Raw genomic sequence first — 16,515 nt, 5'->3', positions numbered from 1 at the left:
GGCTGCAGGAGCTGGAGCGGGGCAGGGAGGCAGCCCTACCAACCCACCGGAACACAGCTGGTCCCCCAAGGAACGGGTGCGGTCGAGTGAAAGGCAATGCGTGTAGGGTTTATTATTTTTATTTGGCTCTGTGGACTTCTTGTGTGACGAAATGAAGAGCACCCATGTTAGAATTCTGTGTGCCCTGTCCCGGTGTGTTACATGCGGTGCCTACCACATGCCGTGCGAGAAAGTTAAACTGTAACCCAGAACGCTCATGCCTTTGGGTGGTGGTCAAAGAGGGTGGGTTTAAACTACTGGGATATCTAGGGGTTCAGTGCCGGTCCTGGGGGCCTAGGCAGATGGGCTGAGAAGCTCCGTTTCCACCTACCCTTTGCTTCATTCACTACACACCTTCCCACCGGGCTGGGGTCCTGTGGAAATAATGTTATGAGATCATTTAATTAAAGACTGTAGTCTAATACATACACACCAGGGGGTGCAGTTAAGGTTATGTGAGCAACTTTAGCGTTGGTGTTTCTTGGCTTTTTTGAGCAATGAACTTTGCACACTTAATGGTTTCCAAAATCGATTGACAGAGGTGCCACGTTTGTATGCAATTTTGCATTAATTTGCCTTACTTAATATTTATGAATCAGCTTTCAAGGCAGCACTGTAGATGTATAGGCTATATTACAAAACTAACTGCATGGCTTGGCAGACTGGTCAAGGAACTCAGGGCCTGATTTTCAAAGATCTTAGGTGCCCAGGGAGATTTTCAAAAATGCCGACGCTGTAGAATAGGTTGGGAATTGTTTGATGAGATGTTTTTCATCCAAAACCACGGATTCATTAGACAGGTTAATCTTCTTTTTGCGGATTCATTAGAGACTCTTTGCGGCAAAGTGTTGGTTTTGACACATTTTGCAACTAAAGAAAAAGTGAAAGAAAAACCCCATCAAAACTGCCTGTGGCTACATTTTCTGGTTTGAAATGTTTTTCTTACTTAGAAATTGAAGCTAATTTTAGTACAATTTTTAAAAAGGGGTCAAGATCAAACTGAAATGTTTTGAAATTATCTGAATGAAATATTAGAATCATAGAATCTCAGGGTTGGAAGGGACCTCAGGAGGTCATCTAGTCCAACCCCCCACTCAAAGCAGGACCAATTCCCAACTAAATCATCCCAGCCAGGGCTTTGTCAAGCCTGACCTTAAAAACTCTAAGGAAGGAGATTCCACCACCTCCCTAGATAACCCATTCCAGTGCTTCATCACCACCATTGATTGACACAAACCAATTCCCCCCCCCCCCCCCCAAGATTTTTGGTTTGCAAATGTTCTTGAGATTTTTGACTTTGCATCTTGAGTTGGGATAGGAAACTTTTTTCTGAAATCTTAAACTTTTCCCAGGACTGGAAAACTGCTTCCCACCCAGCTCAGCAGGGTAGGAGATGAACTTGGGGGACTTTCCCTGATAGGTTGCCAGTTTGAATTCAGCCCCAGGTCAGTACAGATGGAATATTATTAACATAAGAACGGCCAGACTGGGTCTGACCAAAGGTCCATCTGGCCCAGTGGCCTGTCTTCCAACAGTGGCCAGTGTCAGGTGCCCCAGAGGGAATGAACAGAACAGGTCATCATCAAGTGATCCATCCCCTGTCGCTCATGCCCAGCTTCTAGCAAATAGAGGCTAGGGACACCATCCCTGCCCATCCTGGCTAATAGCCATTGATGGACCTATCCTCCATGAACTTATGTAGTTCTTTTTTAAAACTTTTTTTGTCATCTGAGGGCTGTTCCATGGTGAAGGGGAGAGGGACTTGGTGGGTTTCAGTTTAACCCTCAGCACAGCAGCGTCCTTCTCACGAACACCAGTACGTCTGGCTCTGATTAGCCCACCTGCACCAGGCCAAGGACTGAATAGCACCAAACCTCCCTTCCTGCCCCAGGGGCTATCCTGTTAAGCCAGGCTTGGGTGCATGTTGTTGGCAATTGTGTGTGGATCGCTTGTTCTCTGCGCTCTATTTATTCTGAGCCGTCGGTGTCTCCAGGGCTGTGAACCTGACCCCACGGTCGCCAGGGCAAGATAAAACTTCCCGCGTTAAAAATAATTCTGCATCATCCGGCTCTCGCCAGTCGCCACAACGCCCAGCCACGGCAGAGTGGAACTAACCGCACGGGCGACTTCCTTTTCCTTGGCAAGGCGCGTTGGCTGGTGCCCGAGGGCCTGATCCGGCCAGCCTTACTCCGGCTGAGAGTTGGCACTGGCGTAGGGCGACCAGACAGCGAATGTGAAAAATCGGGACAAGGGGTGGGGGGTAATAGGCGCCTATATAAGAAAAAGACCCCAAAATCGGGACTGTCCCTATAAAATTGGCACATCTGGTCACCCTACACTGGCGCCTGAGGGCTTTGCTCCCTGGGCAAGGTGCCCCTCCAGGTGGTGGGATGGAGCTGGAGGTGCTTGCAAGAACCCACCCAGGGCTGAAAGTTTGTGTCGCACTTCTTTAAACGCGGCCAACGCGTGTATCCGCCTGCAAAATTCCCTGTGCATGGGGGGGGACACCAGCCCTCCCCTCCCAGCTAGGAACCAGCGCCCCTCCCCCTCCGGGGATGGAGCAGCCCGGCCCCAATGACACGGCCTCTTTAAGGGTTTAACTCTTTGCCTGCCGCGCTTGGGGCTGTTCCCCGGAAGAAAAGGGCCGCGCAAGGTGGGGAGGAGGCAGCTCGCTCCTCCCCCGCCCGTGCAGGCTGGAGCCCGGGGACTCGCTCAGCCCCCAGCGCACGGGGCTTTGCTGGGGAGACCGGAGGCTGCACCGGACCTTGCCCCTGGGACTGGCCGGGGAGGCAGGGACCGGCCCATCATGGCTCCTGGCCGCAGCAACAGGGCTGGCCCTGGGCCCCGGCTCCTCCGGCTGTGCCTGGTCTGGGGGGCTCTCTGCAGCCCGGGCGGCGCCGGATTCAACCTGGACACCAAATTCTTGGTCCTGAAGCGGGGCGGGACCGACGGCAGCTTCTTCGGCTTCTCGGTGGCGCTGCACCACCAGACGCAGGGGCAGGACCGATACCTGTGAGTACCTCGCCGGGGAAGGGGCCCGATCCTAGCTCCGGGGGACCCCCCCGGCCAGGGATCATTGCGGGGGGATTGAGGTGTACTGGGTGCAGCCCAGCTCTGGTTTTGCTGGGGGGGGGGGGGGGGACTGTGAACTTGCAGCCTCTGCTGAAAGGGGATCCGATGCGGTTTTTTTTTTGGAGGTGGGGGGGAGTGAGGGGACGCCAATGTTGTAACTGGAGCAATAATGCACGACTTTAGTATGATTTATTTTGCAATTGACACCCCCACCCCTCTTCCAGCCTGTGGTGGAATGGGGCTGCCTTAGCCCCCCTCCCTGTTTGCAGGCTCGGGCCCTAACTTGACTCACGCCTCGCTGAAATCCCTGGGTTGCCCTGAGTAAAGGGGACACCCCTGGGTACGGTTTGCAGGATCAGCGAGGGGGGGGGCTGCAGGGGATCCCTGGAGACCAGCTGCCCATGCTGACTGTGTTCTTGTGGGATACGGTCAGTTCACCCCCCCAGAAAGCTTTTCCAGGGCTCAGGCAATGAACAGGAACTGAGATTCAACCTGCACCCAGAAGGGGTGAATCCAAGCTCTCTGGCTAATCTTGGCACCTTACCCTTCTACCCCCAGCTGCCATGGGAGCAGCCCTGGGCCTCTAGCGAGTTCATCCCTGATCCCTCGGAAGAGGGAGGGTGGATAGAGCTTTTGAATGGTTTCCTCTGTGGTCCTTGCTCTGGAGTGCAACTGCAGAGCCACGAACCCTGAAAGATCCCCCTCAGCGCCTCTGGAGATGTTTGAATGGGCGAGAGGCTGGTGGCGAGGGGAGGAAACTTCCCAGGGACCTGTTGAACATTCCTGCGATTCTTTACTAAACCCTTGCAAAAGAGCTTTCAGTCAGTGGATTCTCTCTTGATTAACTAGCTTCCCCCTCACCCTGCACCCCCCGGCTCTCTCCGAGAGCTCTATTTCATGCTCTCAAAGGCCTGATTCCCTTATCCACCCCTGTGTAAATCAGGACTGGCTCCTTTCAAATCTGAGAGTCGAGGGAGAATCCAACTGTGGTATTTTTGTCCAGTCGTGGCAGCTTGATTGCCCTGCACCCACGGGTGCTGGAACTGGGGGTGCTATTGCACCCCCTGGCTTGAAGTGGTTTCCATTATATACAGGCTTTACAGTTTGGTTCCACGGCTCTCAGCACCCCCCACTGTACAAACTGTTCCAGCGCCCCGGCCTGCACCTGAGGGGTGGGTTTCACCTTCCTCTGCAGTGTGGGGGTGAGGGTCGCTTGGGGTCTATCTCACTTCATCAATTCCCCGCCATTGCGGGGGCCTCGGACGCTGGTGCCCCTCGGACCTTCCTAATCTCTGCCTGTGGCACATGATGGTCTAAGCTCTTGTTTGCTGCAGTACTTTGGTCTAACTTCGGTTTGGGGCGTGGGTGCTGGGTGGTGGGGGCCTGTGATAGACAGGAGGTCAGGCTAGATGACCCGGTCTGGTCTCCTCTGCCCTTGAACTCTCCCGGTGGCCTGATGCTGTCATCGACACCGGTGCAAAACGCTCCCCTGATTCCGTAGCGTCGCCGGCTCATTTTGCACTGGTGTAGATGTCCGTAGGAGATGCAGGGCAGCGAGGCGTCGGGTTCCCCTGGCTTTTGAAGTTGGGAGCCAGCTGAAGGGTCTCTTTCCCTTGCACCAAGCGAGGATCGGGTGCCCTGCGGAGAGTTCTCACTGCAACAGCTGCATGGGCTGCAGGCATCTGCTGTGCATTCCAAAGATTCATTGGAAATGCTCTTGATGAAGTGTGGGATTTTTTTAATTTTTTTTTTTTAAAGGGGGAGTGAAATGGTTCTGTCTCTCTCCAGAACAGCTGCTAGGGAGGAGGAGCGGAGGCGTTGGGGGCTCTGCGCTGGGAAACGGTGGCTCGCCAAGTGTGTTGGGGAAGCCTGGTGATCGCTGGGATCTACCCCGCTTGGGAAGGGTTGTTAGAGAGGAAGGAAGGCCCAGTGGTTAGGGCCCTCGCCTGTGACTTGGGAGAGGCGGATTCAATTCCCTGCTTCACCACAGACTTGCCTGGGTGGCATTGGGTGAGTCAGTGCGGTCTAGATCCTCTGTTGTGGATCTTGGCCTTCGCCTCTCCGTTCTCGGGACACTATCCCTGCCCTGCCTCACCAGGGTGCTGGGAGAAAAAGTCCATTAAGGACTGTGAGTGGGGCCCAGGTGAGTCCGGATAAACAGCTAAAAGCCCAGAGGGATCAAGACCGGAGCGAAAATCCAGACTCTCGTGAGGTTCTTCTCTGCCTCTGTCCCCCTAGACGTCCATGTGCTGGCCTCGATTTCAACCCCCCAAGCTTGAAAATCCTCAGCCACGCCCAAACCTTGGCAACTCGGGCCTTTCTGAGGATAAAGCGATGCTCCGAAGCCAGATTTGGAAGCAGCCCCCTGTGCGTGTGAGGACTTGGAAGGTGGACACCGGAGCCTTCTCCATGTTCTGCTCCTGGAAGGTCCCACAGGAGCGGGCCCTGAGGGCTCTTTACAAGGACAGAGTTGTTGTAACTGGGGCTCTCCGGAGAAAGGCGGCAAGGAAAAGTCCGAAGGGCAACAGCTGCTTTTGCAAGACTGACCCTGGCGCTGAGCTTTTGTGTCTCACCTGTGTTAGCTTTGGGATAACAAGCCTGAGTACACTGAGGGCTAAAGGACCTGCTTGGGCTGCAGAAAGGGCCAGTGGTGTCTGTTTGCACTCCATCTGCTGCATTGCACAGTTGGCGAGGTGTTTGTGGGTTTATGTGAGTGCAGGCTGCTTTCCTGTGAAGCGCGTGGTCGACACCGGATGCTATTGGCCTAGACGCGGTGGTTGTCTGACATGAACAACGTGAAGAAGAGAATTGACCACCTGGGTCCTCTTCCCTGGTGCCTGGATACAAGACAGACCCTGTGGGTCTCTCTGGCTCCCAGCCTGCACTGCCCAGTGGCACCACAGAGGGTCTCCTGAAATCCTGGCTTGGATTCAGCGGTCATGGAGAGGACAGCTGGTTCTGCTGCTGTTGGTGCTCTGACAAAGATGGGAGAGGATGGCTCCATGGGGAGGGCGCACTGGCTATCTGAACCATTAAGGAGATGGATTTCCAAGTCAGCTCATCATAATTAATTAATTTAATTAATGGAGATATCCCATCTCCTAGAACTGGAAGGGACCTTGAAAGGTCATCAAGTCCAGCCCCCTGCCTTCACTAGCAGGACCAAGTACTGATTTTGCCCCAGATCCCCAAGTGGCCCCCTCAAGGATTGAACTCACAACCCTGGGTTTAGCAGGCCAGTGCTCAAACCACTGAGCTATCCCCCCCCCCCCCCCCCCCATGTGCGTACCAGGAACATACAATCACCATGCCAGATCAGACCCTTGGTCCACCTAGTCCAGTAACCTGTCTCTGACCAGAGTTAGCACCTGCTGCTTCAGAGGATGAAACCGTATAATGGATAATTATGGAACAACCTGTCCATAGGGGAAGTTTCTTCCTGACCCCTGTCAATTTGCAGCCAGTTTATGCCTTGAAGCATGAGTATTATGGCTCTGATCCAGCAAAACACTTAAACACATGTATGCTTCTTAGATCAATTTATGTCAATGAGACAGCTCGCGTTACTTAACGTTTCGCATGTGTTTTAAGTAGGTTGCTGGATTGGGGCCTATACTAAGATGTGCTTTCATCCACTTGCATTTTATCATTTAAATTTCATCTGCTGTCCTCTTTTCCTTTCGTTGGGGAAGAGGGAAAGTAGAACTGACAGGCGTTATCTACACCAGTCATTATTTTCGACACTTCTGCCATGTCTATTCTGTTCCCACATAAAATCGCTCTCAGGGAGAATTTTCCAAAGCACCTAAGTAACTTGAGAGCTAATTTTAAAAGTGACATTGGTGTTTAGCAGCCTGATTTTCACTGACCGTGTAAATGCAGCCGTAAGCTCACTTTTGGAAGGGACTTCATAGAATATCAGGGTTGGAAGGGACCTCAGGAGGTCATCTAGTCCAACCCCCGTTCAAAGCTGGACTAATCCCCAGACAGATTTTTTGCCCCAGGACGGACCATTGCGATCATCGGCTGACCTCCTCTGTAGCGCAGGCCAGAGAACTTCCCAAAATAATTCCTACAACAGATCTTTGAGGAAAAACATCCAATCTGGCTTTAAAAACTATCAGTGATGGAGAATTTACCATGGCTGACCCTTGGTAAATTGTTCCAGTGGCTAATTGCTCTCACTTAAAAATTTATGCCTTTATTTCCAGTCTGAATTTGTCTAGCTTCAGTTTCCAGCCACTGGGTGTGTTGTACCTTTCTCTGCGGGAGTGCAGAGCCCATTATTAAATGTTTGTTCCCCAAGGGCCGAAGTCACTTCAGGCACTCTGGAAAATGTTACCCTTTCACCTTTTCAGTCTCTCCTTTGATCAGTTCAGCTGCCCATCGCTGGATCTCTTTGGTTTCTAAGCGGTCTTGTGGTTAAAGCGCTGGGCTGGCAGCCAGGACTCCTTGGTTCTCTTTCTAACGGTGCCGCCGAGCTGCTGGGTGACCCTAGGTAACTCCCTTTGGCCCGTGTTTTCAGACGGTTCACCAAGTCTGGTTGCTTCCACTTCTGGGTGCCCGCTCTAGACATTTAAGGGCTGGGTTTTCAGAGGTGCTGAGCTGAAGTCAATGGGAGCTGAGCGGCTCTGGAGATCAGACTTTAAGCATCCCAAGCTGGGCGTCCAGAGGTAAGAGGCTACTTCAGCAAATCAGGCCCTTGTTTCCCCAGCTGTGAGATGGGAATAACAATGCTCATCCCCTGCGTAGTCCTTCGCTGTCCGGCGAGCACTGTGCCCTCTGAAGAGGGGTTACAGATGCTGCCAGGTGGTGGTGGTGGTATTTTGAGGGGACCTGAACCAAACGCCCTCAGCGGAGGCTGAATCTCTGACTGATCCGACGATGTCCCAGGATGTGCTGTGTTCATTCCCGCCCCCTTCTCGCTAGAGCCTAGTGACTCGGGCAGACGCCTTCGTTGAGCCTTCTGTGATGAGGTCGGCTCCCAATTCTGGAGAGGTTCCCGTTCATTCAGATCTCCCTCTCCTCCCCTCCAGTCTCTGCTGCTCCCTCTCCCATTGCTTTACGGGCATGGCGGAGGCGGGGGCTTTGCCAGGGCCGTTCTGAGTGTGTCAAGTTTTAAACAAGAGGCAGTTCAAATAGAGATTCAATGACAGGAGCATCAGAGCAAGCCCGGTGCCTCTGGCCCCATGCCAGATTGCAACCTTGCGACCTGCCTTGAGGAAGGGGTGCCAGGTAGCTGCCCGCAGCGGAGAGCGAATTGGGACTCCAAGGGTGTCTCTTGGCTGCCCAAAGGGGGCGTTCGGAACGTGGGTTAGTGAACGCGGGTTCACGTTGCCGTGAAGACGCAGCAGCTCGGGTTCAACCCCAGCCTACCCTTGAGGCTTGAACTCGAGCCGCTAACCTGAGTTAAGAGCGGAGTTGCCCTGTTGTCTTCTCTGCTGTGTCAACGCAGCCTGAAAGTCTCCATCCCTCCCCAGGTCAGGATGGGCGGTAAATTCCTCTGCCCCTTTCTCTACGGCAGCTTATGCCCCACCAAAGGCCTGGCCAGCTACACTGGCCAATGAATAGAAGTGGGTGGAACCTGGGCCCTTCCAACCCCTCCCCGATGGATAGTCTTCTCCCACGGTTGAGGTCCTGATCTGACCAGCGAGTTGGCATCCTTGGGCTTTGCACAGCCCATCTAGGCGTTTGGTACCTCCTGTCCCCCTCGTGTCATGTTCCCACCAGCAGGTGGGCTGCTGCCCAGGGAACTGCTGCGAGAGATTCCGCTTTCTCCACAGCTGGCCTGGAAATGCACATCTGGATCCCGCCTCGAGAGCAGAGTGAGGGCACCTCGTTTGCAGGTGCCCTCCCCGTCCCTGCCCCGAGCAGGGGGTGGCTCACTGACCCTGAGCACGCCTCAGGCCCTGCCCTGAAGGACTAGATTGGGCAGCAGCAAGGGTAGGTCCTTCCCTGTGCCCAACTGCATCAGGCATCGGGGGGTTGCTCCTGTGAGAGCTAGGCCAGTAATGTGCTGGGGAGGGCCCGTCTCTCAGGGAATGCATATCTGGACAGCAGGACCTAGAGATGCTCTCTTGGCATTCCTGGTGCTCAAGGCAATGACCGCCTATGCAGGGGTGAGACTCCCTAACCGTGGCGGACTCCTGGCTGGTATTTGGAGGGCACATTGGCTCTGTTACCCCAAAGCCATGAGAAATTAGGCCTGTGGATTTGGGGGGGGGGGAATCCAGGAATTGTCCAATTGATCCATCCCAGCCTCTTCAACACCGGAGGCTACTAAGGAAGGTGCACCAAACCCTAGCATGCCTGGCCTGTGCAAAGCTAGACAGTGCATTGGGGTGGGGGTGGGGAATTCCTGCCTGACTCCATGCCCTGAAGCATGAGGATTGACCTCCACTTTAATAGTAGCTGTGGAGTTCTCTGGTCCAGTCCTTCTAGATGGACAATCTAGTCCAGTGGGTAAGAGGGTGGGGTAGAGGAGACCTGGCTCTGCTCTCTCCATTTGTCCTCTGTGTGCCTCTGCTCTCCCCCCTCAGGCCTTGACCATGGGGTGTCTCAGAATGGCCTCCCAGAAGTGGAAGCATCCAGACGGTGAGATCTTCAGGGCCATCTCTCTCTCTCTCTGGCTCTGTATGGCACCTGGAACGCTGGGGCCCCGCTGTCTGCTGGATACCGTAGTGTAAATAATAAAAGTGAGCACGGGGACGCAGTGTCTGGTCGTCACAGAGATGTTCTCTTTTTGTATCTGGAGTAGCAGCAATTGTTTAATTTCTCCGGAACCGCCTCCCCACTCCTCCAAAGAGAATTTTGCTAATTCAGGAAATGCTTTTACAAGCCTTTTTTGCAAATAGCCAGAATTCACGTGGCTGTCAGTCATGAACTGCCATTTCTCACTCTCCCTCTGCCCCCGCCCATCTCTTCTAGTACTTGGTCCTGCTAGTGAAGGCAGGGGGCTGGACTCGATGACCTTTCAAGGTCCCTTCCAGTTCTAGGAGATGGGATATCTCCATTATTATAAATTATTCTGGGGCTGGAGCCCTTCCCAAAATCACTAGGTGCTTAAAAAGCTGCCCATCACCTGCCTTCCAGCCATCTCCTGGCTCGCTGGCAGGCCAGTAATGCGTCCTTTCCAGTAATTACAAAGCCTATAAACTGATTCACTCTCTTTATCGTTGCTCTGGGATAGTGACGGGGATTGTGAGCTTCAAGGAAGAGGCTTTTCCTTTTAGAGGAGCGTGGATCCATTTGTTTCTTTAACGGGATCGATGGTAAAAAGCCCCAAGTAAAGCTCTGCAATATAGGGACGGGTCTGCCACAGCGTTCAGCGAGGAGGAAGAAAGTGTATGTTGGGGATGAGGATTGGTCTGGACTTACTATCCGGACAGCGGGTAAGGGAGGAAAAAGAATTGAGGAACTAAAATGCCAACTCTGAGTAAAGCAGCCCTGGACTGATCAGGGTGCTGTGATGACGGGGATCAGAAGGGTGAGAGGTACAGAGTCCTAATGCACGCGGATGGTGAAACCAAGGCCTGGCCTACACTAGGAGAATGAGGTGGTCATAACTACAGCGCTCAGGGGTGTGAACAATCCACAACCCTGAGCAGTGCAGTTAAGCCAACCTAAGTCCCTGTGTAGCCATTGCTAGGTTAGAACATAGGAATGGCCGTATTGGGTCAGCCAGTTCGCCCAGTGTCCTGTCTTCCAACAGTGGCCAATGCCAGGTGCCCCAGAGGGAATGAACAGAACCGGGAATCACCAACTGATCCATCCCCTGTCGCCCATTCCCAGCTACTGGCAAATAAAGGCCAGGGACGCTCAGAGTATGGGGTTGCATCCCTAATAGCCCTTGATGGACCCATCCTCCAGGAACTTCTCTATGTTGATGGAAGTGGGCCGCTGTGGCGTTTTAAGTGTAGACAAGCCCGGAGAAAGTGGCAGGAGGGCAGGCGCGGAGCGGAGAAAACGAACCAGGATGCGGGGTGAATCGCGCAAGATTCTGGCTGGGTTCTGCTAAGCAGCATTCATCCGAGTGGGGCTGGGGATCGTGGGAGAGCGGCCGGGATGGATCAGGCGGGGGGGATGTCTGTATCCCAGCTGACGTAGGGCCTGTCGCTCTCATTTTAGATCACCTCATTTTTCTCCCTCCTGTCCGTCACTCTCCTTCCCACTCACTTTGGCCTTCAGCGCAAACTGGCAAGTGAGGATTTCCCGAGTGACGGATGAGCTGGACCCAGGGCGGCGGGGTTGGGGGGCAGAGTCCAGAGTAGCTGGAGGCCTCTTGGAATCAGGACTGAAAATAGCCCAGATGGCTGCTAGGGCACGGGCATCGGGGCCTATTGCATGGGGGTGGCAGGGATTCTTGGGCCCACTGTGCACTCAGCCCCATGGCTTCCTGCCGGTCTGTGTGCACGGAGCTGAGGCCGTGCGAGGTGCTTCCTTGCACCGGTCTGCCCAGGACACCAGCGCTTGCTTTGCTCTGGCTTGTGCGTGGAGGGTGACAGCTGCACAGTTCAGGGATTGTGTCACGGTCTCCAATTCCTTTTTCCCCCGGGCCTGGCTCTTGCCGGGTGGGAAGATGCTGGGCTACCACCCCAGAGGTGGCTGCATCTTGGTGGCGGCATTGCCGTTTGTAAAGCGCGTTGGGTGAAAGGTGCTCTAGGGCTGTAAGATCTGTGCATTACCAGGGAGTGCTTTGTCCCTTGGGTGGAGGTGGCTTGCTCTACTGAGAGCCCAGGGCATGACAACCGTCTGGCCGAGGAGAGCCGTGCCTCGTGTCCAGCCCATTGTCCCGCTGTGGGAGCGGGGCTGGCACAGCCGGCACGATCCACGCCCCTTTGGCTTCTCCGCTGCTCACGTGCTCCTGGCGTGTCTGGCGCTCCTGACGCTGTCAGGTATTTGGGATTTTTTTTTATAGCCAGGAGCTATGGGGAATGTCAGCGATTGAAGCGTGTGCCGGCCTGCCAGGCATGCAGGGACAGCACCCAGCCCCTGCCTTGAGCAAGAGATGGGAGAGGATTCCATGGGCTGGGGCCTGCATCCCCTCCCCACCTGGCTTCCCTCCCCCAGCCAGGGCCTGTCGGGGAGTGAACGCTGGTCCCTGCCGTGCCAGCCGACACTGGATCCAGGGCAGGGGGGCTGGAGTGTGGGGCAACTTCTTGCATTCCTGCCTGCTCCCTTCCTCGCACTTCCAGCATGTGGAAGCCCTGCCTGCTTCAGGGTGTGGGCAACCCCACTTCTTCTCCCTCCACAGATCAGCAAATCCTTCGGCAGCCTCCTCCAATGGGTGCCTTCCTCCTGGAGGATTAGCTCCCGCCTGAGGGATCTGTATTTACCCCGACAAAACCACCAGCTCTGTCTGCCCTGCACCCCTCAGGATTCCCAGCCATGTCACTCCCCCGGGAAGGCAGCTCACACAGGAATCTTGCCTGCTTTTGGTGGGCTGTTAATTCCTGGCGAGCAGGGATCCAGAGAGGGGGGGGTGTCCGTAACCGAAACACACTTTCCTTCCCCTCCCCGCTCCAAATATCGGAGGCTTTTGGAATGGTTGGCTCTGGGGCCAAACTCTTCAATGAGTCCCGCACCTCACCGCCCTGCCAGAGCCAGGAATAGAACCCAGGCTTCCTGGCTCTGTCGCTACGGCTCTAGCCACTAGACCCCACTGCCCTCCCGCAGCCAGGAACAGAATCCAGCTCTCCTGGCTCGTTGTCATCCGCTTGGAACAAATCAAACGAAACCCCTAACTCTGAACGAGGTTGAAGGGGGCTCTCTCCTACATCAGGGCTTGTCATCTGCGTACGTTTCCCCACCGTCCGCTTCCTCTGCACCCCCACGCCGCAGCTGGGGCTTCCCCATTCCCGGAAGGAGACCAACAAACTTCTGGGGCCGGGGCAGGTGGGAGGACAAAGCTTTAACCACCCGGCCTAAGGTGGCGGCTGGATTTTCCCCGAACGTCCTCACCAGCGACCCTGCCGGGGCCAGAGGGGAAGAGCATCTCCAGGCCTCCCTTGGCAGGGAGCAGGCTGAGGCTGGAAGGGGTAGTGGGGGCGTACTGTCTGCCTCCACCCCTGACGTGCTCTCTGAGGGTTGAGCAAACTTCCCCATCCTCCCAGTGCTGGTGAGCATTGCAGAACCCAGCCTCTGATGTCCAGGGCTCAGCCCCTTGTCCTGCGTCTGGGCTGCGGCGGCAGGTGGCCTAGCAGGAAGGGGAGCCGGCCTCAGAGCGGCAAGGGGATATTTCTCTCGCCTGAAGGCCGGGCGGCAGTGGCAAGGAGCAGACGGTTCCTCCCACTGCTAGCATCCCGGTGGGCCGGGGGATGTGTTTATAATGGGGAGAGGAGTGAGTGATGGCCCTGAAGCGGGGAGGAATGCGCTCGCTCCACGCCGGGCGATTCACGTGGCTTTAATGCTAGATTTCCCCCCCCCCCCCCCGGCCAAGCCAGGACCACCCACTTCGGGGTACGAGGGGAAGTCAGTCTCTGCCTTTGCGCAGCGTGGAGATTCCCCTGCCACCTCTTCTGCGGGGTGGGGGGGGGGAGAAGAATTTGTTCTCTGTGACCTTTTGCGGCTTATGTGGGAGCCTCCGTCCTGGGCTAGGCCCCTCCTGTGCTAGGTGCTGTACAAAAAGCCAGCCCCTGCCCCAAGGAGCCAACTCCAGAGGTGGCTGAAGCCAGATCGAGGAGCACAAGGGAACAATGAGTCAGTAGCAGTCAGCGGTCTCTGATCGCCCCACTGCCTAGGTTACCTCTGCCTTGCTCCACAGATGGACACCCCCCCCCCCCCCAGCTCCACCCTGGCCCCCTGCTCCTGGGGCTGGGAGGCGAGCTGCAGGCATTCAGTTGTCTTCCTCTGGGGGAAGATGAAGAGGCTCTTCTGAGGTAGGGTGACCAGACAGCAAGTGTGAAAAATCGGGACAGGTGTGTGTGTGTGTGTGTGTAAAATAGGCGCCTATATAAGACAAAGCCCCAAATATCAGGGCTGTACCTATAAAATCGGGACATCGGGTCACCCTATTCTGAGATATTTCTAGGGCCTCCATCAAATTATCCAGCTTTCATAGAATATCAGGTTTGGAAGGGACCTCAGGAGGTATCTAGTCCAACCCCCTGCTCAAAGCAGGACCGATCCCCAACTAAATCAGGGGCAGGGCAGGGCAAAGCCGGCATCATCCGCCCCCCCCCATTTCACAGACGGGAACTGAGGACAGACAGTCTGAGTAACTTGCCCAAGGTCAAACTGGGTGTCTGTGGCAGAGCAGGGAATTGGACTCAGGAGGCCTGGTGTCCAGGCTGGTGCTCTAACCACTGGACCATCCTTCCCTCTTCAGTCGCTTTCTTTCGAGGGTTAGTTTAATCCCTATTTCTGCAGCCCACCTCATTTCCCTCCCCCCCCCCACTCCACTCTTGCCACCTTCTCCTGGGGACGGGAAGCGATCCACGCGCATTCAGGCTCGATTGGCATTGGATCTAGTCCCAGAGGCCCCCATTCTCTGCTCCCCCCCCCCTCCCCCGGGATCCTACACCACCTCCTCCTTGGTCTCTCAGCTGCCTGGGAGATGTGCATGGCCCCATTCCCTGTTTGGAGTCGTTCTTGTCCTTTGCCGTGTGCGGGTGGATAAGCCCTGGGAGGAAGGGATTTGCTTTATCTTGCCCTGCCAGATGTGTGCCTGCATGTTCCTGCGCGGATGGTGCCCATCCCCTCTGACATCGCGGCCGCCGCTCTCTAAGCCCCGCGGCTCCTTCTGCTGATGAACACCCCACCATCTGCTTGTGGCGATGATGTTAGTGTCCTCGATGCCCCGGCGTGGGGCTAGTGGTTAGGACCCTGCACCCTTGGGTTCTGCTTTTGGCTCTGGGACGGGCCGTTGTCTAGTGGTTAGAGCGGGGGACTCCAGGACCTTGGGCTCTAGTCCCAGCTCTGCCACTGACTGGTTGTGCGACCTTGGGTGAGTCCTTTCCCCTCTCTGTGCCTCCGTTTCCCTTTCTGTAAAATGGGGATAATAGTGGCTTACCTCCCACAGAGGAGGGGCCTGGGTGAAGCTGAATTCCTTAATGGCGGCAAAGGAGATCCTGGCCTGGAAGTAGCTGGAGATGGACAAACTGCCCTCTTGCCTCCCCTCCCGTCTCGCCTCTTGCCCAGCAGCTGAGGGGCCGATCTCCAAGCAGATGTGCTATTAACTAGTGACGGCCGGGGTGAAGCTGTGGCCCGGCTCCTCTCTCCGTGCCGAGGGCTTGGCTTGGCTCCAGGGCTTTATTTGAACAGCTCGCTCTTGGCTTAGCCGGCACCCGGCAGCCTTTTCAGCCCGGCTCCGCCAAGCAGCTGCCTTGGAGCTGGGTTTTCTTCTTGCTGCACGGGAGGGGCCCCCTGACTCCTGCAGGCTGATTCCCGCTCAACCCGCGTCTCCTGCTCTGGGGGGCAGCTGGCATGTGGGATGCTCCCCCCAGGGGAGGAAGGTTCTGCATGGGCCCCTGGCCCAGGTACTTTGGCCCCGGCACATCCTGGCTGGTGGGTCCTGCTTGCCCTGCGCCAGGCCACTTTCCAAGACTGCCACCTGCCTTCCCGGAAACCCCACCCCACCTCCCAGGAGGCGCATGGGGCCCACGGGCAAAGCCTCACGCAGGCAGGGTCCAGGCCAGGGGCGGAGAAGAGGCAGAGGGACCTGGGAACTCAGGTGCTCGGGGGGCGGGGGGATTGATAGGTAGAGAAAGGGGTGGTGCACTTCTGGGCCCACCTGGCCTGGGCTGAGCCGCTGGGCAGGGGAGGAGAGCCTGATTTCTGTGATGGGTTGGGTGGAAGCCTCCGGCGACTCCTCCTGCCGGGAGGTTCCCCAGATCCCTTGAGATGGGCCAAGCCCCTGCTGCTCGCTCGGCTGGGGCGCGTGACAGAATCTGACGGTGCGATCTCTGAGCGCTGGTTCCCCCCCACTGCCAGCCAGCAGCCAGGGCTTCCTTCCTGGGCATGCCAGAAACCACTTACCGGCAGGGCCCCTCCCTGCGTCAAGGTCACGGAGCTGGGGCCCAGGCCTGGGCTGCTCTCGGCTCCAAGCGAGCTCCCTTTGGTTTCGGTCCTGGCCGCAGTGGGTAGGAACCCCGGGCATCGGCTCCCTCGGGGGAGCTCCTTCTAGGCCGCTCCCCTGTGCTCCATGCACCGAGGACGCTGGGTCTGGTGTTAGCGGGTCCACCACGGATGCTGCCCTGGGGCGCAGACACAGACCACTCAGAGATGTCAAGGCCAGCAGGGCACATCATGATCATCTAGTCTGACCCCTGCAGGCTGCAGACCCTCACCCACCCACTCCTGCAACAGGCTGAGTTACTGAACGCCTCAAATCATGATTGAAAGACTTCCCGTTACAGAGAATCCACCATTTACTCTAGTTCAAACCAGCCGATGACCCGGGCTCTA

General features: G+C 56.1%; 1 protein-coding gene across 1 annotated transcript in view; it reads left to right on the top strand.

Annotated features, from left to right (window-relative positions):
• The first annotated feature begins 2,674 nt into the window (after positions 1-2,674).
• The window catches only part of ITGA3 (integrin subunit alpha 3), a 42,260-nt gene continuing 28,419 nt past the window's right edge, over positions 2,675-16,515 (top strand). The window contains exon 1 of the mRNA XM_054014265.1: positions 2,675-3,051. Within this exon, the coding sequence (XP_053870240.1) occupies positions 2,846-3,051 (206 nt within the window). The 5' untranslated portion in view covers positions 2,675-2,845. The remainder of the gene's footprint in view (positions 3,052-16,515) is intronic.

The sequence above is a fragment of the Malaclemys terrapin genome, chromosome 25 (genome assembly GCF_027887155.1).
Source record: "Malaclemys terrapin pileata isolate rMalTer1 chromosome 25, rMalTer1.hap1, whole genome shotgun sequence".
In the NCBI taxonomy this organism is placed as follows: domain Eukaryota; kingdom Metazoa; phylum Chordata; order Testudines; family Emydidae; genus Malaclemys; species Malaclemys terrapin.
This window is presented reverse-complemented; position numbering and strand designations above follow the sequence as displayed.